This window comes from Myotis brandtii, unplaced genomic scaffold, assembly GCF_000412655.1.
Source record: "Myotis brandtii unplaced genomic scaffold, ASM41265v1 scaffold382, whole genome shotgun sequence".
NCBI classification, from domain to species: domain Eukaryota; kingdom Metazoa; phylum Chordata; class Mammalia; order Chiroptera; family Vespertilionidae; genus Myotis; species Myotis brandtii.
The window spans coordinates 1,881,253-1,906,032 of record NW_005364671.1 but is presented as its reverse complement, the minus strand read 5'-3'; the positions used below and the strand labels follow the sequence as shown (position 1 = coordinate 1,906,032).

General features: G+C 40.8%; 1 protein-coding gene across 1 annotated transcript in view; it reads left to right on the top strand.

Moving 5' to 3' along the window:
- The window catches only part of ELAVL4 (ELAV like neuron-specific RNA binding protein 4), an 88,905-nt gene that overhangs the window by 25,467 nt on the left and 38,658 nt on the right, over positions 1–24,780 (top strand). Inside the window, exon 4 of the mRNA XM_005872506.2 lies at positions 10,950–11,190. Within this exon, the coding sequence (XP_005872568.1) occupies positions 10,950–11,190 (241 nt within the window). The remainder of the gene's footprint in view (positions 1–10,949; positions 11,191–24,780) is intronic.

Sequence of the window (24,780 nt, the reverse complement as noted above, 5' to 3'; positions counted from 1 at the left end):
ATTTTCATTCATTTGGGCTCCTGTGTTTCCTCTGATGTGGGAACAAACAGTATGGCCAAAGAGAGATCCTGCAGGAAGACTCTTGGAAGGAGATGGAGTCATTTTTAACACCATGGCCCCCAAACTGGTTTGAAGGATTTATTTTCTTTCTATAAAAGAACTTCCTTCCAGATTACAAAAGTGCTATATTTTCATTGTAAAACAAATACACAAAAAATTGGAAAATGATGATGGAGACAAGTAATTGATAGAATTATCATCTATAATGCTACCATTTATTGTTAGCATTTTATTTTTCCTTTCCACTCTGTGCATATTTATGTAGTTGAGATAATCAATTTTTCACCTTTCTTCTACATTGATCATACACATTTTCTTATGTTATTAAAAACTACTATAAACATAATTTTAACAGTTGCAGAATACTGTATCATAAAAACTATACAATAACTTACTTAGTCATTCCCCTTGTTGGGCCCTTAGATTGTTTGTTTGTTTGTTTGTTTACTCTTCTAGATACAGTTTTCTTAATATATCTTATTGTGCATATTTGGGTCTGCAGAATTTTGGATTCTTTTCTGAGCTTAAGAATGGATCACTGGGTCCAGAAATATGAACATAACGTTCAGAAAGTTTGTGTCAGTACATACTTCACCAATAACAATGAGAGAGATTCTTTCATTGCACCTAAAAACTTGATAGTTGCAACCCCTGAATTTCTACATTCTCTGTAAACATGTGGTCCACAGGTAATTCAAAGACAGTTCTGCCATCCCCGGTCTGCATTCTCACCAACACTGATTCGGTTCTACTCGTACCCATCTGCCCTCCCAGAGGGTGTCCAGGAGAGTGGTAGCCCAACTACCTCTCTGAGATAGTTTGAGGGATAAAGTTCTCCTATCGGGTCAAAAAAGTCCTTTTTTCTAATCCATATACCAGGGAAGTCAGTGAAGGATGAAATTAAAAATAGATTTTCAAGTGCAATAAAGTCGTTTTCACATTTAAAGCTACCCTGTCAGAACAATGTCCGGGATCTTTTCACTAATGAACATGCAGATATACTAAGGGACTGTCCGTGGGTTGAATTTAGCATGCCCGTTTATACATACATTGAGGTGCTGAAAACTTTTATTTCACTCAGCATCTTAGCGGCAGAATGCCCCCAAAGAGGCTCTCCCTTGAATTGCACAATTGGGAGAGCAGTAGGCTCACAATGCCTCTCAATAAAGGCAAGGTTGCTGTGTGCAGATTTTTTTAGATACTAACTCCCTCTATTCCCCTCTGCTCTCCTCCTCAGCTCTGTTAAGAAAATGAGTGTTAATTTTCAAAATAAAAATTGTGTTATGTAGATTTCTGAAAAATTTAATGAATGTGCATAAAACTCAAGTTCGGAGACATGACCCGAATCTTTAGATCATGATAAAGATGTACGGAATAACACATTGCTTTTTACAATTGAATTTCAGTGAGTTTGCTCACACTCTGAACCACTAGCCAAGCATTTTATAAATATACAATATTTATGTTTACATGAATTTTGCCATTGGCTATTGTTTATGCATTAAATCAGAAGACAAGTCCAACTTAATCAGTCCGTGGACAGTTTTACAAATAATTCATTAATGTTCTTTGTATGGAAGATGAGGATAATATATTTACCATCACAGCTAGTTCCTATTTCAACAGGTACTGATAACTTATATTTAGGCATTTTGATTATTTGCCCACATTAAACATTCAGAGTTTGGGGGCTAAAAGGTAGGATGTGATTGTTTTTGTGTGAAAGTTAATATTTTTGCCGTTAACCTGAGAGCTTGCCCACGAAATTGTATTTATATTAAAATGAAAACATTTGTCTTTTTTCAAATATGCCTTTAATAAAGAAAGCTTATTGAAATTTGAAATTGTACTTATTTAGTGGCCATTTTGGAAAAGAGGATTGAATGGGGAGTGGGGTGGTGAAGGAAAGGTTGCCTCATCTTTGCATTGAACCGGATAATCAAGCCATCCCTAAGCTCGGGAGAGTTCCCTGTAAAAGTCTGTGAAAAACAAACACCCAGAGGTTTTACCAGGATCGCCCCAGACTGGGTACACCAGGAAATCATTTTAGGTCCAAACTGAAGCCCTAAAGAAACTGTAAAATATAAAGGAGGCCAGTATTTATTCTGGAAGAGAAATGTGTGTGATGTGTCTGGGGAAGAAGATTAAAAACTTGGTTTTCTGTAAATTTGAGACTAATGCCTAAGAGAAATTAAATTTTGATTATGCGTTTCATATCCAGGCTGGCCCTACTATTTTAAGTATTAATGCCTCTTGTTCTTCCCAGCGGCTGCTGATTTTGTAAAAGCCCTGGCTACCACTGCTGAGAGTACTTTCAGCGCCTGGTGTCCATCTCCCATGAAGAAGATGCTATTTCAAAGGAGGAGTGCCTCCAGCTTACCTCATGTGACAAACAGTCACTTGTTTAGGACGTGGGCATTTAGACTGGGAACAGAACTGTCATTTCAATGTCAGACTGGAGTAGGACTCGTCTGTGTGTATTTCATTTATGTGCTTTTTTGGTGAGGAGGGAGAGTCATTAGAGAAACTCTGGAGCAGGTTGCTTAAAAGGAAGGGGTGTATACAATTGATTTTAATTGATTATTTGTTTACCTGCCCACCTCTCCCACCCTCCCAACTTGAACCCTCCAGGGCAGGAACCAAATTATCTTTGTTTCCTCAACTCCTAAAATAATACCTTGGTCTATAATAGCATTGAATACACTTGTGTTGAACCTAATACACTTGTTTTAAGGGTATGCTGAGAATTTATTACCACATAACCTCCTAGAGTAAATAGGTCTTTCAGGTTATTTGTGCATCTGCCCAAAGGTATTATTAAGCTGTCAGCATGTTTTCCCCAGTTGGAATTAAATTTTTTTCCGTTTTCTAGTTACCTTTCAGCAGAATCTACAGAAACTTGGTACAAATGGTTTGGGGGGGCATGAGTGCAGTCTGCAGCCACATTCCCCTGGTCCAGGGGTCTCTGTGAGTCATCATCTATAATTTGGTTGGAAGGGAGTTTATATTTCCAAGTTCACTTTTCCTGGTGTGATCAGATCAGCAATCTCAGCCCCTCCTTTTGGACCCTATTAATAACAGTGTCTCCTTCCCAGTTGAATCATAACCAGGAAAACGTTGCATTTAGAAAAAAAATTACTAACCTGAAGGGGCTCGAGCAAATTAAAGCCTCTTGAAAAGAAGGAGGAGAGAGTATGGACTAATGAGCTGATGAACAAAACTTTAAAGAAAAGTGAAATTGGGGAGTTGTAAGGTCATTTTTAGTATCTTTCAAGAAGCAAGAAGAAAAGTGAGGAATTATCGCTAAAAATAAGATCTGTCTTCAGGAACACAGAGCCTGCTGTGTAAAAGTCTAACTTTGGGGGTTTGTTTTTCAGGCTGCTGAAAGGTGCAGGAGATGCAGTAGTCTGGGCCGCTCCACCGGAGTCTAACGTACTGAGTGTCAGAATTGTGTAAGGGTTAAGTGGGAAAGGCCTACAAAGAGAATTGGGACTTTTATTTTTGTTCCCATGAATAATTTAAATCAATTTCTTTAATGGTTTGATTTAGTGACTGCCCTTGGTAAACATTATTCTTCATGCTCTTGGGAGCGCTCGTTCTATTACATAAGGGTTAGCCTCCATACATAACTTTTGAAAAGTCCTTCTTCATGGTAAAAGAAAACACCTTTAAATATGCATTACAATACTTAATAAAATACGTGTGCGTGCGCGTCTGTGTGTGTGTGTGTGTGAGTGTGAAATGTTCACACCTGAGACATGTTTGCAATCAGTACATTCCTTTAGCATCTTTCTCATTTAGAGGGCGCTCAAAGTAGAGGGGACAGTATTTGAAAAAGAAACATCATATTCCTGTGACCTTGCAGATTCTTTTTTGTTGTTGTTCCTTTGCCTGAATTAAGCATTGAAACCACCTCTCCACCAAAATAACAGAAGTTGAGGACTGACAAGAGCACCATGTCAAGGTCCCTGCCCTGGGCTCTTAGATGATGAATGTCAGGAGTGAGTTCTACAGTAGAGCAGGTTCCTGTCATGTAAACTTGTAACCTCATATTTGACTCATGAAGTGAATCCTGAAAGTGTCAACTATGTTAAGATACGTAAATGCAAGACTATACAGTTTATCGTCAGACTGCCATTGTTATGGAGAATATTGGAGCAGGAACAGGATATTGTATGGCTGACAGGCTTGGTGAGGGTCCTATGGCAGCACTTGTGAGGTGGCTTTCTGGGGCCCAGGACAGTGACTCTGTACTCAGTTGTAACTCTAGTCTGCCTTCCCCAAACTGGAGTAAATAAAAGCCTTGTGGAGACTGGGGATGAAGGGAGATGTAAGAGATTCATGAGCTGATGGAAGAAATGTTGAAAGGGGCTTTCCATATATTTTTAGTACTTTAGTACTCAACACAGTTTGAGATTTTGGAATGGACTAAATGCTTCCAGCATGCTCAACTGACCATTCTCGCCCACCTTGTACAAGGAGTAGGGTGAGGGTAGGTGAGTGGAAGGTGGGGAAGTGGGGTTCTAAACTTTCTTATCAAGAAGTAAGAATAATGTTAGTCTACATAGAGGTGCTCCAAAAATGTCACAGGCTTGAATGGAAAAAAAATCTATTTGGGGGTTTCAATCTGGAGACAAAGGATTGGCTTTACTGTATGTAAAACGTTTCATTATATATATAACACACTCACACACACACACACACACACACACACACACACACATATGTATGTATATGTATTTCTGGCGAGAAAGGGAAAAGGCATTCAACAAGTTCTCTAAGGGAGCCCATGTCAGCCAAAGTTTCAGCCCTCCTGCTTGAATGAATGCCTCTTAAAATTTGCATTTAAAATAATTTTCAAATATATGCCTGGCATATAATAGATACTCAATAACTGTTCCGTCTTCTTTTGTTAGGTGACATTAATACCTTATTAGCTTGTAGTATTTCACAGGGTTGTTTGAGGGATCTAGTGAACTCTAGGGCATGCAAGGACTTTTATTCATTCAATAGTCCTTTATCCAGAACCTATTAATTACTAGGCCTTGTTCTACATGCAGGAAGTACTGTAAGGAATAAAACAGATTCGGTCTCTGGCCATGGAGCTCAGAGTTCAGGTCATCATTCTTTGTGAACTATAAAGTGCTATAGTCAGAAATGTACAGAGGTAGACATGTTTCCACACTTCTGTTCAAATGCATTTCTGTGATATGGCCACCCCTCACCTCCTCCCTAAAAAAAAGAAATAAACCCTCATCCGTGTTTGCATTGTCACAAGAGTACTCAAGTGAGGTAGTCTGTAGACCTGGGCTCAACTCCATCTCTGTCTCTAACAAGCCATTTATCCTTTTTTGTCCTCAGTTTCCTCATCATTAAAATTATGGAGCTGGGCCCTGTGGTCCCTAATGTTCTCTGATGTCTGTCATGCATCCACAATGTGAACTCAGGGAGGGCCAGCTCCTTGTCTTTGTTATCTCTATATCCTCACAGCGCCTAGCACACTGGGGCTCTATCTCTGTTCATCTAACATACCCAGATCTAGCCATAGTGGAAATAAACTAATCTTTATGTGCATATGACCTGGCATGTTCAGAAAGTAGTGTAACAGATACCTTGAGTGAATAATAGCGAGAGATGTGATTGGGCAGGAAATTAGGACCATTGGGATGGACCCAAGATTGTGGTGAGTGGGATGTCATGAAGTGCAAGAAGGGTTGGTTTTTTATTCAGGAGCACCCTGAGAAAGAGGCTGGCCCAGCCTCTGCTTCTTACCTCCCCTCCACAGAGACAAGCAGCCCTGAGTGGTGATCCAGCAGCTGCAAGTCTGAGGCTTCTCTCTTGCTTTTGTATATTTTGCAAAAAAGAGTGGTGGGAGGGATGAGGTTAATGCGTTGAGTGTGAGTAATTAGTCATTCAAACCATTGACATTTACAATGACAGGATTTGAGTGCCTACGTTATTGTGCACTGCTCTAATAGTTTATCCTTGAAATTTTCTGCCTGTATAATGTTTCTTAAAATATATCACGGGAACATAAAAGATTTAATGCAGTGCTTTGTATAACCATTAGAGTCTGAAGTCAACTGAACCTCCTCAGTGCTCTATCCTGGATGCTGACTCTAATTCTGCTTCTTAATTGCCATTCAGAAGAGGGAAGGAGGGCAAGTCAGGGGTTTGGAATCTGGTCAGCTGCAAAGTTGGCTGTGAGACCCACACAGAATGTTTTATTAAAATACATTTGCACACTTGAATAACTGATATATTTATTCGCAATGAGAAGGGTGCCGTTAGCCTCAGTGCTCTATCCTGGATGCTGACTCTAATTCTGCTTCTTAATTGCCATTCAGAAGAGGGAAGGAGGGCAAGTCAGGGGTTTGGAATCTGGTCAGCTGCAAAGTTGGCTGTGAGACCCACACAGAATGTTTTATTAAAATACATTTGCACACTTGAATAACTGATATATTTATTCGCAATGAGAATGGTGCTGTTAGAATAAATATCAAAGGCCATAGGCTGGGGAAGCAAGTGTTCTGATTTTGCAGAGCCAGCCTCTGTGCTGATTGGAGGATATCCTTCCCACTATCACATATGTATCTCTCTGGTCTGTTTCCCAGGTAGAGATTACAGGTGTCCTCTCTCTCTAAGATCTATCATGTAAAGCTAAAATGTTGTCATTTCATATCGTTGGGTTTGTTATCTTTATATCTTGGTAACTTCTCTTATTTTCCAAGTAATGGTTTCAAATCCTCGTGGTTGACTTATATGTCAGATTTGATTCTGACATTTTACATTTCTGATTCTTTTTGTAAGCCTGTTTTGCATTCTGGGATGCATCATTAAGACCAGTGAAGGATCTTATGACATGAGGTATAACAATGCATTTGCAAATGTTTCCCAACTTCAGAACTGCATGTTGTTATTGGGAAAAGTCTGTGTGTGCATGTGAGTATTTCCATCAGTTCTTTCCCAATACGCAGAATGATAACTGTGCAGCGTGTGCAGAGCAAAGTGAGCTCCATCTCCATCAGATGAGAATGACTTGGCCTACTGTCTAGTAGCTCAATGTAGAACATTGTGTCTCATGGCTCTTTTCTGGAGGTTTGAGCCCAGTTAGGATTGTCTGATCTACAGATGGGGCTCAGCTCCATGAGTCAGCATACGTTAGGAAATCCACATAGGATGTAAGCAGATCAGAAAGCTGATTGAGGAACTGAAATTTCTTTGCTGCAGACTTGATACTTCTCAGACCTGTGAGATGTTCACACGGGCAAGTGGCTGGCTTTCACTCACATGTGTGTGTGAGGTGAGCATCCAGTGAATAAAAGATGAACCCAGCTGTCAGGTGACCTTTAACAGTCTGAGTCCCACAGAATCTCAGCGTGCTTAGGTATGGCTGATAATACTCTTCATATTCCATTTTAAGACCCCCCAAAAGATGCCACAAAAGCACAGGCTATTGTGTAGGTGTCTGGGAGACCTATAAGAAGGGTAACCTGGGGAAGGTGGAGAGCAGAGAAGGTGCTCTATAGATTATGGAACTGGCCTTTTTTGCCATGAAATAAAAATTCCATAGTTGGGCAGCACTGTGATTCTGCTAGCCAAGCCTTCTAAATTGGATAAACTCTGTTTTTCAAATTCTTTATCGAGTTGGCAGTGCTCCGTGTGTTTGTTGCCTGGACACCTGACTCACTGAAGCAGTGAGACTACACAGCAAATGGAGGCACTGCACAGACCCAGGAGGCCGGACGGCTTGGCGAGCAGACACCTGCCTCCCAGCAAGGAGCTGTGATGATGCTCTGCAACATCATCTCCATTAGCATGGCCCCCTCCCCTGGGCACAGCTTTCTCATTTTTCCTGGAACCCTGCCTCAAGGGCAGAGCAGCTGAATAGGCTTTTGGGTGCAGTTTCTATCACTGCTGAGGAGTGCTTGACTTAGGATTCTTTTCAGGGACTCTTTGCTTTCCACTTGCTGTCTGGACCAGCCTTCCAGAATCTCATAGTTGACCTGAAGCCAAGAATAAAGTTCTTGTGATGTGATTCAAGTTACTTACATGGCACAGTGGTTGAACATCAATCTATGAACCAGGAGGTCAAGATTCAATTCCTGGTCAGGGCACATGCCTGGGTTGTGGGCTCTATCCTCAGTATGGGGTGTGTAGGAGGCAGCCAACCAATGATTCTCTATTATCATTGATGTTTCTCTCTCTCTCCCTCTCTCTCTCCCTTCCTCTCTGAAATCAATAAAATTACATATTTTTTAAAAAGTTACTTACATGATGTTAAAGAATCTTAGAATTCTTTAATCCTCAATCTGCCTAATTTCCCTGACTCCTCTTGTCTTATTTGTTGTTGTTGTTTCATTTTCCATTTGTGATCATTAGAAGAGGAACAACTATAGTAACCTCACCTACATAGGGCATGATGCAGAATAATAGTTATGATGCCTCCAGGCAGTTTGTCTAGGCACTTAATAAATACATATGTGATCTGTCATCCTGAAGATAGCCCTCCACGATAGGCTTTATTCCAGTTTACAAAGAGGAAAGAGAGGCTTGGGGTATTGAGACTACCTGCCTGATCTCACACAGCTAATAAGTGATAGGACTAAAATTTTAAGTCAGCTGTGCAACTAAAAACTCACTCCTTTTTACTCTATCACTGTACTTCAGATGAGATAACAAGTGAAAAACAAAAACAAAAAGCAGTCTCTAAATGCTGCTAAGGAAGTGCAGCAGCTAGAACTTTCATCTCCGCTGGCAGGAATGTGATTGGTACAACCACTTCGAAAAACTGTCGACAAGTATCTACTTGACGTGAACATACATATACCTTAAGACCAAAAAATAGACTCCCAGGAACATTCCCATCAGAGATAAAATAATAATAAAAAGTGATATTTTTACACAATGGAATTCTCTACAGCAGTGGAGAACAACCTACCACTACATTTGACACATGGATGATACCCAGACATAATGTGTGAAAAGAAATAAAAGAGTATGTATTGTGTGACTCCGTGTGCTTCAGTTCAAAACCAGATAAAAACAAATATGTGGATTAGAAATGGTTACGTTGGGGTGGGGAGGTATGAGTGATGGGGTAGTAGGCCAAAAAAGGCTCCTGTGACGCTAGTCATGTTCTCTGAAAGGTGGTCGGTCACGCAGGTGTGAGTTGTGTTTACCTTGTAAACATTCTTTGAGTTGCATCCCCGAGATTTAAATACTTTACGACATGTATATTATATTAGAATTCCTATTCCTCTGAGCAGCCAAATGGTAATAATAATGGTAGCTGCTAGTTATCAGACCTCTGCTAAGCCATGGTTTTCTCATCTATAAATGTAGAGAATATTAGAATATGCCTCATTGCTTTCTTGTGAGGAGACAGTGAGAGAAGTCACACCACATGACTGGAAAAGTGACTTTAATTAATATCAATGATTGTGGTTATGTTCCCACTACTATTTGGGCGCTTTATACACTTTGTGTTACCAGATCCTTCTTACCACCTAGTGAGGCAGGTGGCATTGTTCCCATTTTTTCAAATGAGAGAATCTAAGTCTCCTACAATGTAAGTTTCTTCCCCAAGATCACACAGCCAGTGAATGGCAGGGCATGATTCTATTTCCAAGGAGTTGATGATCAATTTCAGAGGAGACGGAAGCCCTATCATGAAGGATGAGTAAGAGATGGTAGTAGGACAGAATGGAAAAGTGGGACTGATGGGCTGCATTTGAGGCCAGGAAAATTGGGTGCAGGCCCAGACTCTGCCCCACTTTCTCATGATGACAAAGAAGTTGCTGGAATCCATCTCAAACTTGAGTGTTCTGAACTAGATTTTATTCCCTTCAGTGTCTTCCAGCTCTGAAATGTTGTGATTCTCCATGTTTATCATATGATATGGGGCATCTTCATGACCTAGCTCCGTGAGCTTAAACCCATTTTCCACAAAAACCTCATCCTAGCGTCATCTTCTTAATACTTTCCCCTGAACCCCGCTGTCCTATTAGCAGGGTTAATTACCCCTCCACTACATGTCTATTGTCCTTCTGCAATCTGCTTGCCTGTCTGTGTCCTCTGTAGACAGTAAATTCCTTGAAGGTAGAGACATTTGTGGAAATCTTTATTTAATTAACTATTTAAATCCAGAGAAAGTTCTTTTTGAGTCATGTGTGGAAGGACAACCTCGGGATGTGCTGGACCTAAGGTGGAAACCTAGAGAGAGCTTTTCCTTCCTGGTGTTTTATTTTAATAGAGGTCCAGGAGAAATAGTGACAAAGTGGCTAGGTTGAAATATCAGTAGATAGACTTTGTAGCTCCCCAGTATGCGCTCATGAAATCTGAAGTTTGATCAGTGATTAAGCATCAGTGAAAATCTAAACCCTTCCTATATGAAACAGCTCTACTTAATTTGATGTCATTTCACATTAGGAGATAGTTAATAAACAGGTACTGTATTTGATCTTATGAGTGTAGCCCTCTATATTTAGCTTTTTCAGCTTTAATGGAACTATAATTTTAATCATGATTATTACTTTACATTTTAATTATAATTTGGTGTGGCTTAAGTATACATTTCTGAGAGTGATTGTGTAATGAAAACAGGAATTAGCTTTTCATTAACAAAATAATGGGAGAGTTCCCACTGCATGCTAGTCTGTGTTCAAAATCTATGGGCTGGCCTAAAAATAGCAAGGGGAGTTTAACATTTTGGTTAAAAACATGCTTCTAAATTGGCTTTGTTCACAACCCAGTCCCTTTTGCTCCATCTTGTTCTATCTTGTTCTCTTTTTCTTTTCAAAAAATTAAATTAAATCTTGAAAAAAAGACTTTAGTTATATCTTTGAGATTTCAAAAGGCTTGTTTTTGTTATTTTTATTTTTGTTTAGATAATTAGCACCATGGAGCCTCAGGTGTCAAATGGCCCGACATCCAATACAAGCAATGGACCCTCCAGCAACAATAGAAACTGTCCTTCTCCCATGCAGACAGGGGCAGCCACAGATGACAGCAAAACCAACCTCATAGTCAACTATTTACCCCAGAATATGACCCAAGAGGAATTCAGGAGTCTCTTTGGGAGCATTGGTGAAATAGAATCCTGCAAACTCGTGAGAGACAAAATTACAGGTATGTTCTTCCTCAACATTCTAGGCTTGGAATCTGCAGCTGTGATGTTCCATTAGATGTGCAGACCTTAGCAGAAATGCACATGCATGGTGATGCATCTGAGTGTCTGCAGTGTGGATCCTGCATTCAAGGATGGCGTGGGCACACAGTCATAAACTTATACGTGTGTGCACTATAGAAAACCACACTGAGGATTGGTAGGACTGAGAAGAAGATGAAGAATTTGGAGCTTCCTCAGCTTTACTATCTGTGAAATAATACTTTGGTTTTATCCCCTTTTATTCTTAATCAGCCACCCCTTCCCTTTGTTCTTTAGTTCTCTGTTCTGCTCTCTGCCCTCCATAGACTCCATGCTAGTTTCTATCTACTTATCCCTTTCCTCTCAAACATTTGGTTTGTGTGTGTCCGATATTCTTCTGTGTGTTAGACAGTGTTAGGTGGACTTGTGGAAGGAGGCCACAACTGCCCATGTCCCTGGGGAGAAATAAGCCCTAAGGATAGCAGATTACTCTGGAGTGAAACTACTCTGCAGTAGGAGGGAGATGCTCCATGAAGATCCGCATTTGAGGTATTTTATTGTATTTGTTTGTTTTGGAGATACTCTTTAAGAAGTCGGAGACTTTTTACTTGAAAGTGAAACAATACCTTATACAACTTCAGTACTTAAGGTTTTTAGGTTCTGATTTTTTCCCACAAACATTCATCGAGGACCTAATGACACTAATTATTGGGGAATTTCCCTACAATCTTTTTGGAAGTGAAAAAATTTTCTTAGAAAAATATTGGGCTACAAGACAGCAGTGAGGTAGCTGTTCTCTGGTACTCCACTCCTAAAATCATTCACACTCACCTTTAAGCGTTTGTCTTTTTTGAGTATTGACTTATTTCCCTTTCTCTGGATAGTTTAAGTGATGAGCAACTAGCCTATATAAGAAAACGGAAACGCTCTCATTATAATAGGAAGCTACATCATCTTGATCTTAAATCAGAGAACCCAATGTATATGTGTGCATGTAGATATATATATATACACACACTAGAGGCCCGGTGCGTGAAATTCATGCACTCAGGGCGGGGGGTCCCTGAGCCCGCCCTCTCACAGTCCAGGAGCCCTCAGGGGATGTCCGACTGATGGCTTAGGCCTGCTCCCTGGGGGAACAGGCCTAAGCCATCAGTCAGACATCCTTAGCGCGGCCGTGGAAGCAGGAGAGGCTCCTGCCATCACCGCTGCGCTCGCCAGCTGTGAGCCTGGCTTTTTGCTGAGTGGCACTCCCCCTGTGGGAGCACACTGACTACCAGGGGGCAGCTCCTGCATTGAGCATCTGCCCCCTGGTGGTCAGTGTGCATCATAATGACTGGTCGTTCCCCTGTTCAGTTGGTTTGCATATTAGCCTTTTATTATATAGGATATATACTCTTTAATTTTCTAATTCCCGTGTAAATCTGTCCCCCAAATAAATTAAGTACTTTTCAAAGCACAAAACTAAAATAACTGTCAAAAATATGTCACATAACCCTTCAAACATAATTTTCTCATCTGTAAAATTGGGAAATAATAGTTACCTCAACAGGTTTATTGTGAGGATTAAATGAGAGAACGGATGTATGCTACCTAGCACCATGTATTGCAGAGCAGTCTCTCAGTAAGGGGAGATGTTCTTATTACAGATACAGTTAGTATGTTTCAAGGGAGTGGCTAGAACAGAGAGATTTTATCATGGTCTCCAAATAGGGCCAGGGCTTTGATGATCTTGCCCCAGAGCACTGGATCATCCATTCTTTAACAGAATTGCCTGTGCTCTCTGAAAGCCAATGTTTAGATTCCAGAATAATTTTTATATAATAGGATGATAATTCAAACCAAATTCAAACCAGTTAACCATATGATTCTTCCTCCCACTCGTACATAGAAAATGTATTTTTGGTGTAGCTTTGCCTTCTAAATGGGGACTCTGCCAGCTATATTAGTGAATATTATTAATCACCTTTCAAAAGAGTTCCCTTAGACTGTAGTGAGGTTTTTGTGAAGTACTGATTCATGGTGTTTTTCCTTGTTTTCTAAAGACGCACATTTAAACAAGCAGATTCCTTTACTGAAGGAATGCTAATTTGGTAGTTCACCGAGTGTATTTGAATAGGAGTGACAGCTTCCAAGACAGCCTTTAATTTGGTATACAAAACCAAAATTGTCAACTTTGGTTTGTTTAGCACCCTCCCCAGCACAAGCAGAGACATACAATAGCATCTGAGCTTAAGGAAGAAGCTTATGGGTTGAAAGAAGAAATACAATTCAGGCATAAATTTATCATTATGCATTTTTTTAATGCAGGCCAAAAAAAGATAATTTTATTTGCAGAGAACTTATGGGAATGAGGCAAGGAGACATAGAGAGACTGGAGATATTTGCCCTCATTTGGTAGCAGTGTTTAATAAAAGTAGAACTTGTGGTTGTAAAGAGTGCTTATTAAATTCTTCATTTACACTACCTAATTAATTCTAGCATTTTAAATTAACAGTGAAATTGGTCCCTGCTGTACCATTCCATAGATGCAGCATATTTCCTCCATCCACCCGTTGTTCAGGTTTAATTGGCTATGCTCAAAGTCAGAGGAGGCGGGAGAGATGGGGCTGTGGAGAGATGGAGAAGGAGTGGGAATCGCTCTAATAGAAGACCCTCTGAGCCTACATTTGGGGGTGAGTGACAACACAGGCTGGGAGAGGTGAGGGACCATAGCAGGTGAGTAAAAAGGCTGCTGCTGTTGGTTCAGAAGTCAGGATAAATGACATCATAGGTATTTTTGTTGCCCTGATTTTTAACATCCCAGTCCCCCTTTTCCTTCAACACCTCCTACAGATCTCAATGCGTCTCGATCCTGTGAAGTTTATAAGGAGTTCTAAATATCCAGTGAGAGGATTGGGGGATGGGAGGTGGCAAAGAGGTAAGAATTCAAGATTAAGTGTTTCAAGCCCAAACCACTCTCTAAGAGACTATAATAGATTCCCCCTTAGAAGGTTCTAAGATAGGTAGATGATAGATAGATAGATAGATAGATAGATAGATAGATAGATAGATAATAGATGAAAGGAAAGAAAGAAAGAAAGAAAGAAAGAAAGAAAGAAAGAAAGAAAGAAAGAAAGAAAGAAAGAAAGAAAGAAAAGATATTGAGAGAGGAGAGAGGGAGAGAGAGAGAGAGAGAGAGAGAGAGAGAGAAGGCTGGATTCACTCCTTGCTGTGGTTGTCAATGTTTTTTTCCATTTGAGAACACAGAAGGGAAGTCTGGGCATGGACTTAAGTGTTGTGGTACTGAGGACATAATTGCTTTCATTCATCAGGTACTTACTCTAGTCCAGGTACTTACTAAGCCCTGGACATACCTTATTTCATTTAACACTGAGAACAACCTCCATTTCCTTAGATGAGGATACTGAACCTTAGTGAGGGGTAAGTAATGGAACCAGGCATCCTAATTATTAGCAGATGGTGAGCTGGGAGTCACCCCCAGTTTCCAAAAGCATGATCTTATCTGGAAGCATGTGCAGGGTGCCCCTGCCTATGCTAAGTGACGATCTCTGGCTAATGCTCATCCCATAACCCGATGAAGTACTGGGTTCCTCTGAGTAGTGGTTGCTGGCCACCCTCTGGAGAGTCTACCTAGTATGCACTGTGGCTTTAAGTACTTTTTTTTTTAAGTAAGACTCTTGTGTATAACGGGAGGCAAAGATAATAATATTTATCTTCCTCTGAGAACACACGTCAGCCTTCAGAGTAAAGCCAAATTTACTGAAAGTGCCAGGTTTAAGATTACCTTACAGTGCTTTTGGACATCTCTGTTATTTATCTTCTTAGAGATACTAGATTTTCTTCTTTTTCCAATTGGGAAAGGACACTTATCAAGATAATCTAGATACCGGGGAGAGAAAACGTATATCCCAAGTTGCTTTTGTGTGCAGCCATGGACATGTGATAACCCTGGAAGCCGTGTCCTTTCTTTTTCCCCTTCATCCACCTGCAGCCTCTGCTGCTGAAGAGAAAGGGAGGTGGACTGTGGTCAGCAAGGACTAGTGCAACCTAGAAACTCAGGCGAAGAACACCAAAACCCTCGGTGGAATTATACTATTCCCTTGGACTGGAGAGACTTGAATTTGTTTCTTATTTTTTATTTGGTTGTCTCTTTGTTTCTTCAAGCTTTAAGATTGCGTTACTGAATCCAGGTTCCTAGACGATCAGTGTTTTAGGGGAGGAAACGTATGGCTTAGCCAGGATAGAGTTAGGTGGCTCAGAGTATGTCTCAAAGCCAGCAGAGCTGGAATGCTGAATTGCATTTTGATAATTGTCTATCTTGTTATCACCCCGCTCCAAAACCAAGAGAGAAAGGAGAAAAAAGTTACAGAAAAATCTCCAGATATAAATTAGTGTACAATAACAAACGGGTTTGATCTGCCCATCAGAGTTTGTATTTATTTGCATCACAGAGATATAAAAGAATTCTATTTTTACTTAATGTTACTCTTCTTGTACCCATGAAGTATAGTTTTTAAGAGTAGTTTTCTATCCATTTCAGGCAAGTGAGAGTTCTGAAGGGAGTTTTGAGGACAGGGTGGATGAAACTGAACATTATTGATTACAAAACTGAATATATGTAGTGGCTGGAATATGAAGCAGACTATCAGGGCTGTGGATGGTTGAGAAAGGGTGAGGTCCGTGTTAGCTGGAGCTATTGGAGAAGCTTTGAAAGATATGATTCAGATGTAGGTAGAGGGGGAAAAGCAAAGGAATTGAGCTAAAATTCCAGTCTAAGAACAGCAGCCGTTTTATTCTCCTGTGATTTGGACAAAGGAAGTGAAGCCAGGACGTGTCTTTGGAAGCAGCAGTCTAACAGGAAGCAGCATCGCCAGGTGAAGTTAAGCATACCCCAAAATTAAGTTGGTCCGAAGTTGCAGCCCAACCAGCAAAGATAACATTTCCTAAACCCCACCTCTAATCCATCTCCTCATTTCTTCCTTTATAACACATCTTTGGCTTTGTTAATGTTCTCACTCAGTGGAAAAGGCAGAATAAGGCCCCAAAAAAAGACACTTCACTGCTGTGGACAGCCAGGTGAATACATAGTCACTGCCTTTGTATCGGGAATCACATCTCTAATTAAAGGGACCAAGTCAGTTTTGAGTCGGTGACACTGGGTAACTTCCGTTTTTTTTGGAAAGTGCTAATAATTCCTTGTGTCCCTCTCAGTAGATGAGATGTGGGACATGGACAACAGCATGTGGGCGGAGGGGAGGTCCGTTACAGCAATGAGGCCAAGAGGCATATGGAATACAGTCTCTCAGGCTGAAGAGGACAGGAGAGTGAGGGTTGTGGATCACTTTATGTTACCTCATTCACTGTTAAATAGGGACATTATGGGAATTTGATTGAGTTTTACTTCTGAGATAACGTTATAAACAATAAAAGGCTCTGAAAAATCCTGAAATACATAAGTGCTTTGAATTCACTCCTGAAATGTTCATTCAGCCCTAAGGTGAGTTTATTGGCATAATTTCTTACAGCACATAGCAAAGAAAAAGAAAAATGACAACAGCAGCTTTTGTATGTTTTAGTGTGCCTTATGGGTATCTGAGCGCACTGTATTAAATGCTTTAAAAAGAGTAGCTCATTTAAATAATTATATTGGTGCAAACAATATATTCAATAAGGAGTTGATATCTAAAATATATAAGGAATTCATAAAACCAATTTGCAAAATGGGCAGGGGACCTCACAATATATTCAATAAGGAGTTGATATCTAAAATATATGAGGAATTCATACAACTCAATATTTTTTAAAACCAATTTGCAAAATGGGCAGGGGACCTGAAATAGACATTTTTCCAAAGAAGACATATAGATAGATGGCCAACAGACACATGAAAAGATGTTCAACATCACTGATCATTAGGGAAATGCAAATCAAAACCACAATGAGATACCACCTCACACCTGTCAGAATGGACATTATAAAAAAAGACAACAAATAATAAGTGTTGGTGAGGATGTGGAGAAGGGGAACCCTTGTGCACTTTGCTAGGATGCAGATTGGTACAGCCACTATGGAAAATAGAATGGAGTTTCCTCAAAAAATTAAAAATGGAACTACCATATGACCCTTCCAATTCTGGGTATATGTATGAAGAAAATGAAAAAAACTAATTCAGAAAAAATACATGCCACCCCTATGTTCATTCCAGCATTATTTACAATAGCCGAGATATGAAAGCAACCTATCTTCATTTAAGACTCCACTGATAGATTAATGGATAAAAAAGCTGTGGTACATATATACAATGGAATATTACTCAACCATAAAGAGAATGAAATCTTACCATTTGCGACAGCATAGATCGACTTGGAGAATATTATGCTAAGTGAAATAAGTCACACAAAGAAAGACAAATACCGCATGATTTCACTTACATGTGGAATCTAAAAAACAAAGCAAATGAACAGAACAAAACAAAACAGAAACAGACTCATGCACATCAGAGGGATATTCATTAGTGATAGGAAGGCTAGAGGAAATAGTAGCATTTATCAGTACATTTTGCTGCTGATTTTACAGATATGCTTGGTACAGTGCAGTGTGTCTCCCAAATTCAGAGGAAAATCAGGCATATTTGCATTTGTCATTTTATCTATCACCTCTCTCCAGTTTTCTTATATGTATTTCACAAAGAAGAGTAAAATAATTTCAATTTGTTGACTTGGGGAGATATATTGTTGAGGGTGAATGAAAAATTTTTCAGTGTGGAGAGGATTTGGTGGCCGAATGGGGTTACAAAATGGAGGAACAGAAGTCTGCCTTATTAAGGGGAATTTGGAAAATGTCAGAAGGTTAAGTGCAAACAGCAAACCATAATCGTTGTGTCTCTTACACACCCATCAAAGGCAATCATAGACACCCAATCCTTTCTAATTAGGACAGGTTGGAAATTGAGTAAAGCTATGAAGTTTAGAGTTTATACAGATACATTCTGCTTCTGTTGACACAATTCCCCCACCCCACCCCCAGGGATGGCAATAGTCAGGTATGGTTTCCTTTTGCCCCCTGGCTATAGTCCTCTTCATCCTCCTTTTCAAATCAGACGATTCTGCCCTGCTTCCAAACTCAGATAACCAGGAGAGATGTCTCAAAGGATTTTTACCTAGGATGTGAATCAGGCCTGGGTATTTTAAGGCTTTTCTATTTCTGTACTTTAGCTGACGGTTTGGTTCGTAAGCCCAATTCCCTGTTCACCAGCCTCCCTTCCTTCTCCCAACACATACACACACACTCCCACACATGCTCACTTGCTCGCTCCCCTCTTCTCTGTAAAATGACCTGGTTGATTGAGACTAGGAACTAAGCAGGAAGGTAATGTCAAACTGAAATTTCCACACATTATCCAAAAATGTAATTCATCAGCTGCAGGGTAGGAAGAAAGCCTTTCTGAAATGTGTTAATGGGAAATTCACATTTCTTTTGTCTTCTGGGAGGTGTGGTAGTGGTGATTTCCTTTTTCAATCTGCTCCCCCGCCCCCATTCCACATCTCTCTTAGTGCTTTTAGCTGATGAGCTCTGTATGTCTCTATTCCTTACAAGAACTAAAGATCTTTAAGTTGCCTTTTCGTTTACTCTACAGTCCCCAAATGGAGCTTTGATAGAAGAAGATTTTTCTAGTTTGGAGAGAAGATAAAAATTCAGATCGAGACCATACATCTGTATAAGGCTTTTACCTTTGCAGAACATTTTCAATCAGCCAACAGTATTTATTTTGTGCCTGTTCTTCTCAGACCAAACGTTATTTCCTTCTCTTCTCTGAAATTCTGTATCTGGGTCTGTAAGGAAGCCAAGAGGTTAAGACATAGTTTGTGCCCACGTGTTGCTGCTAAAGAGGCTATAAGTCAGGGAAGCCAGGACAAATTACGGGCCCTCCAGCAGCCTGCAGGTCTGGATGGGGCAGGGAGCCTGCTCATAATGCATATCACTTACACATCCACTTTGCTGTTTTATGGGCATTTTTGTTTTGTTTTTCACCTCGACCCAAACTCACCCTTCCTGACCCTGGCTCTTATATTTCATTGGAAAGATAGCACAAAAAGTGCTCTAACAATACAGCGAAGTTGGAGGTTTGATGGGATGCCTACTACGTGTCAGCTATATATGTTACCTCACTGAAGCTTTATATCAGTTATGTATGATCAGTAGTATCATCTCAATTTTACAGATAAGGAAGGCAAGACTTAGAATCAGTTAGCTGAACAGTGGGGCTAGATCTGTCTGACTGCCAAGCCATGGTCTTTCTGTTACCTTACCACTCTGCCTCTGCTGAATGAAGATGAAGACATCAGCTATACGTGTTCAAAGGAGAAAAAGATGGCCGTGGGCTGGGGTTCTTGGAACAAGTGTCAGATAGGAGTGAGCCTTGAACTTGGCAAAGAGTAGATTGTAGGAGACAGGTCCGTGTAGAGGAAGTAGCTGAGCCAAGCTTCAGAGACATCTGCAAGGGATAGTGAATAGAACAGTAAGGACTACTCTGTGGGTAAGTACTCTCTTTATGTTGAAATAACGGAAACTCAGGGAGGTTAAGTGTTTATCTAAGGTCACAGCTAATAAGTAGTGGGGCAGAGATTTGAACCCAAGTGTCCTGATAAGCTGACCTAACACAGAATAAATAAATTTGCTAAGTAAATAACCTGACCTAACACAGAAGGAGCTGGGCAATATTCAGACTTCCCATGGCATCTGTGAGTTGAGAATCATTGTCTATCTCACTGAGGTCAGATACATGTTCTCTCAGTGACTTTCCACCTACTTCAGTTTCTCGCTGACTTAAAAGTTTGGTTTTCTGCTTGGCCCTTGTTTTGTAGTTGGATATCTGGTGAGATGCGAGGCCCCATCCACATTAAGTGGACACAGCCAGTTAGGGTAATTACTCTAATTTCTACGGCCGCTAAGAAACTTCTCCTCACAAACATCGTAGTTGGATATCTGGTGAGATGCGAGGCCCCATCCACAATAAGTGGACACAGCCCAGTTAGGTTAATTACTCTAATTTCTATGGCCGCTAAGAAACTTCTCCTCACAAACATCATGAATCAAATTAAATCATCTTATTGGTGGTCTGAGCATAAAATGTATACTCAATAACCCCCAGTATTTTTCCTTCCTGTTTATTTTCAAAGGCTTTTAGACTTAGTACTTCCTTTGACCCTGTTGCAATAGCCAATAGAGGCAGTATCTGTACTCACATTAAAAATGAGGCCAGTGTAGCCCAAAGAAGACTTGAGTCAAGAGCACTTGGCTTCTTATTTTCCTTGTCCTGCTTTTTTTTCTTTGCTTTGCTTCTTTTCTGTCCTGCCCTCTCTTTCTGCCTTCTTACTTTTTATTATGCCATTTGATCCAAAAAGGATTTGCAATGGCTTATAAGATAATATGGAAAAGACCTAAAACTAAAATACCCATAGATTTTTTTTTTTTCAAAGCAAGGCAGAACTAGGAAATGGGTGTAGAATGGTAAGAGGAGACCGAGAAGGAAAATTTGTAAATTAAATGTGGCGAGGTAACTGCTCTGAGAAGTAACAGACCACCTAGCCTGAGTGTTCTTTATATTAAGGAAAACTGGATGCTGACAGCTTGAGCCCATTCTCAAGCGGTAACCAGGATCCCAGCCCCACCCCTGTTCCCACCACACGCACAACTGTGGAGAGAGTCGCCAGCTGTAATACAGATGAGATGTGAAGCCTGAGATCACATACATAGTGTTTTCCTTTGCTCATTTTCTTGCTTGAACTCCTGTTGGTTTGATTGACTTGTTTTTCGTGGCCAGAGCAGGCAGACACAGAGAAGCTGCCTTGGCGGACTTCCTGTTTCATGGACACGTGTGTCAGCAGGGGCCAGAGGAGGTGTTTTGAAGGGGCTTTCTCGCCTGCCGCCTTGAGCTGAGGTGTTCCTGGCTCCTAGACTCTTCAGTCCTCAAACCTCGAGGTTGGGCACACTGAAACTTCAGTCCTCTGCCTCCATCTTCCTGGTGAAGGTTCCTGCAGTGAGTTCTGGCAGGTTCCCCACTGCCCAGGACCCAGAGCCTGACAACACACAGGAAAATTGAATGTCCCCTTACTTCCTAGTCCTGACCTTGGAAACTGGAACTCGTCCTCAGCCATTTCTTCTCTTCCCAGTATGCTCCTCACCCTGAAACACACATACCATCCAAACGCTTCCTTGTCAGAAATACCAGACACGGTGCAATGAACCAACCAGAAGTGAGACAGACTTTAATGAAGTCCTGCCCATCCCCCAGCCTTCACTCAGATACACACTTAACAGGTGGCTTTGCCTAAGTCACTTTATCCCCTTGGACTTCTATTCTCTCAATATTCAGTAAGAAGATAAATCCTTACCTTACCTTCTCAGGGTGGTACTTGTGAGGGCACTTGTAAATTAAAGCAACCTATAAGAGCCCCCTTCTGTCTCATAACTCCTTCCCCTGTTGCAGAAGACCAAAGAAAACCAAGCAACGCTTTAGAAGAAAAGGAGGGACACTTTTTATTTACGCCTGTGGACTCAGGGAATAACTTTCCAAATCTGAGTAAAGTAACATGCAGGGGGCTTCTCTTTATATCTCCCTGAGGTCTTTGTCCCACAAATATGGATTATGCTTCCAGTCCTTTTCGCGGGCCTTGCAAGAAGGTCCCTGTGTTGGGGGTCTCCAGGCCATATCTGATGGTTTGGCCTGGTGCCAGTGTTAATAACCCTCCCTCCGGGGCAGTGCACTGTTCACAGTTTTATGGCCTCTGTAACAGGTTCTGCAAGACCAGTATCTGGGAAGGAGGTAGTGACTTAATTATAGGTGATCAAGAAGTACACTGAGCTTGCTGACATGGATTCAGCTCTCTAGCTCCCCAAATATCAGGAATTAGCCCTTTTTAGCCTTCTCACTCCCCTCCCACCAAGGGTCCTACCCCTGGGCCAACAAATGGATAAAGAGAGGAAAGGGAAATGGAATCTCTTTTCCTGATTAAGTCCTCCATTATGTGATTCCAAGTAGGAAGTAGGAGACAGCATATGAAAAAGCAGGGAAGTGGAATGAGAACTCACATTTATTAAGCACTGCTAGATGCCATCTGTTTATCTCGTTTCATCCCAAGAGGTAAGGAAACTAAGGCCCCTGGAGTTTCAAGTGACTGACCCAAGGTCACACAGCTGGCAAGTGGCCACGCTGCCTGTGTGCCCATGTCTGTCTGACCACACACTGCTGCCAATTGGGACAAGAGGCATTCCTGGAGTGTCCCCCGCATTCTTGCTGTTTCATCCCGAGTCGTGAGTGTGGCTGTGTAGGATGCATTCCAGTAAGCCTCAGAAATAGCTGCAGTGATAACGAACAGCCGCTTTAGTGGTTCTGGAAGATTGTAAATGAAAGCCTTTGGTTCAGTATTTGAAAATGTCAGGATGATTTCTGAGATTGTTTTTAAAATCAGGTCACATTTAGGAGTGGGAACATGATAAAATGGAAGGATCCACCAATTTCTCATTCTGGCCGTAGCTGTGGGACTTTAAGTGGACCAAACAATTCTGTGCTTCAGATGGTTGTGTATAATATGGGGATAATAACACAGGCTTCTTCCACCTTACTGTGTTGTGACATCAGATGAGCTGCTAATGTGTTGGTAAGTCGCTAAGTGCTATACCAATTCAGGATATTACAGTGGTCACCCAGAAGATAGGACATTGTAAGCAGGGGATTTATGAGGGCAAAGCAAATACTAACCCCCCCTCTCAACCCTGTGATAAGCTAGCTTTGCTTTACGGCCTGCCTTCCAGATGTTTTGTTCAGTTATCTATGCGCAAATCAGCAAAAGCTGATTAACTCTCTCAGACATCAGTGTCTAACTGTTATTAATGCTCAAGCTGATCAAATTACAATGCCACAGATCCTACTTGTGCCGTTAATATTAGATTTTGGATTCCGGTCTATAATGAATGATTTTTCCTCCATGCATTGGAAAAATTAGTTAGCAGAGTTCATAAGAAAGTTTAATTAGCAGGCTGTTTGTGAAGATAGTGGTTGTGAGTCATTGTTCAGAATGAACCACATTTCTCAGGGATGGGTTCGTTCCTGCGTTCCTTGAGCGGCCAGATAGGATCCTTGTGTTTGGGAAGCTGGTGTCTGCACACTTTCCATTTGAACTGCATCATGTAATAGTAAACCAGTGATAAAAACAGCACATTTTAAAAGCCAGAGAGGAAGAGAAGGTGTAGGTGTTTGTGTATTTGTGTCTGTGTCGTCCAGGGGAATATCGTGGACCTACTCTAATCCAGGACTGCAGTATGCAGGATAGCCTAGTGATTAAGAGCTAGACTGCCTGCATTTGCATCCCAGCTTCACCACTTACTGGCTACGTAACAGGCAAATTCTTATTCTCTGTGTGCCTCCATTTTCTTATTTAGAAATTAAGGATATTGATAGGATTATTATTAGCATCAATATATTTAAAACATTCAGAACAGCACTTGACGTAGAGTAATATAATTCATACAGCAGCTCTGTAAGGATCAGTTACTATTAGCCTTATTTACAGGTGAGGATACAGGCTCAGAAAGGTTAAATAACTTGTTCAAGGTCACACAGCTTCTAAATGGCAGAGCAAAGTTGAATCCATGTTTGTTTGACTCCAAAGCCTCTATTTTAATCTGCATCACTATACACTGCCTTCCACTGCTACATGCCTAGTTAGTTAACTATAGCTCATGTGCATGTGTGTGCCTATATGTGTGACCTATATGTGTGTGTTCTTGCTTGGGGATCCATACAGCCACACAAAATGTTGTTTGTTTTTTCCTTAGGTCTTTGATTCTTCTAGTGAAACTCCTTGAGCTCACTGCATGCTGATTACTAACACAGATGAGCTAGAACCAAACTTGTACAACTTATACTGACATGAAAATATGTCCTCAGATGTCTGACACCCTCCCCACTATATATCTCTGTCCTGTGACTATATTATCCCAGAAGCATGTCTATGTGACGTCTTCTGAAGAACAGAATCTTGGAGTATCACAGTGAAAAGAGACCTTAGACATATTCTCTGGCTTGGTCTACCATGTAGACCCCCCTCTCTGCCACCAGCACAGCCCTGTCACATGCTATAGGCATTCTTATTGAAAATTATGGAGTACTGAGCATGTACTGAGCATGACTTAAATTATGGGTTTATTCTGTTTCCTGATCATCAGGATGACGTTTCATTTTCCATTGTCAAAAAAAACTGGCCCGTTAGAAGGTGTTCACATTTTGTGATTCTCAGGTGCATTTCTGGAACCTCCTTCATTGTTACCTCCCCAGGTACTTGGCTCCGTGTAGCGAGGCTGACCACACTTGCTTGGTGTAGCCATTCCCTGAGAAGCCCGTCGCTTTAAAAAAAATAAAAATTAAAAAATGGCTTCCCTCCTCCATTCCTACTCTACGGATTCATTTCTGCATGAGTTATTTTGTGCTTGGGTTTTCCTTTCTTTATTATTATTATTTTTTTCTTTCTTACCTGCAAGCTGAATGGTGATGAAAAGGGAAGACATAC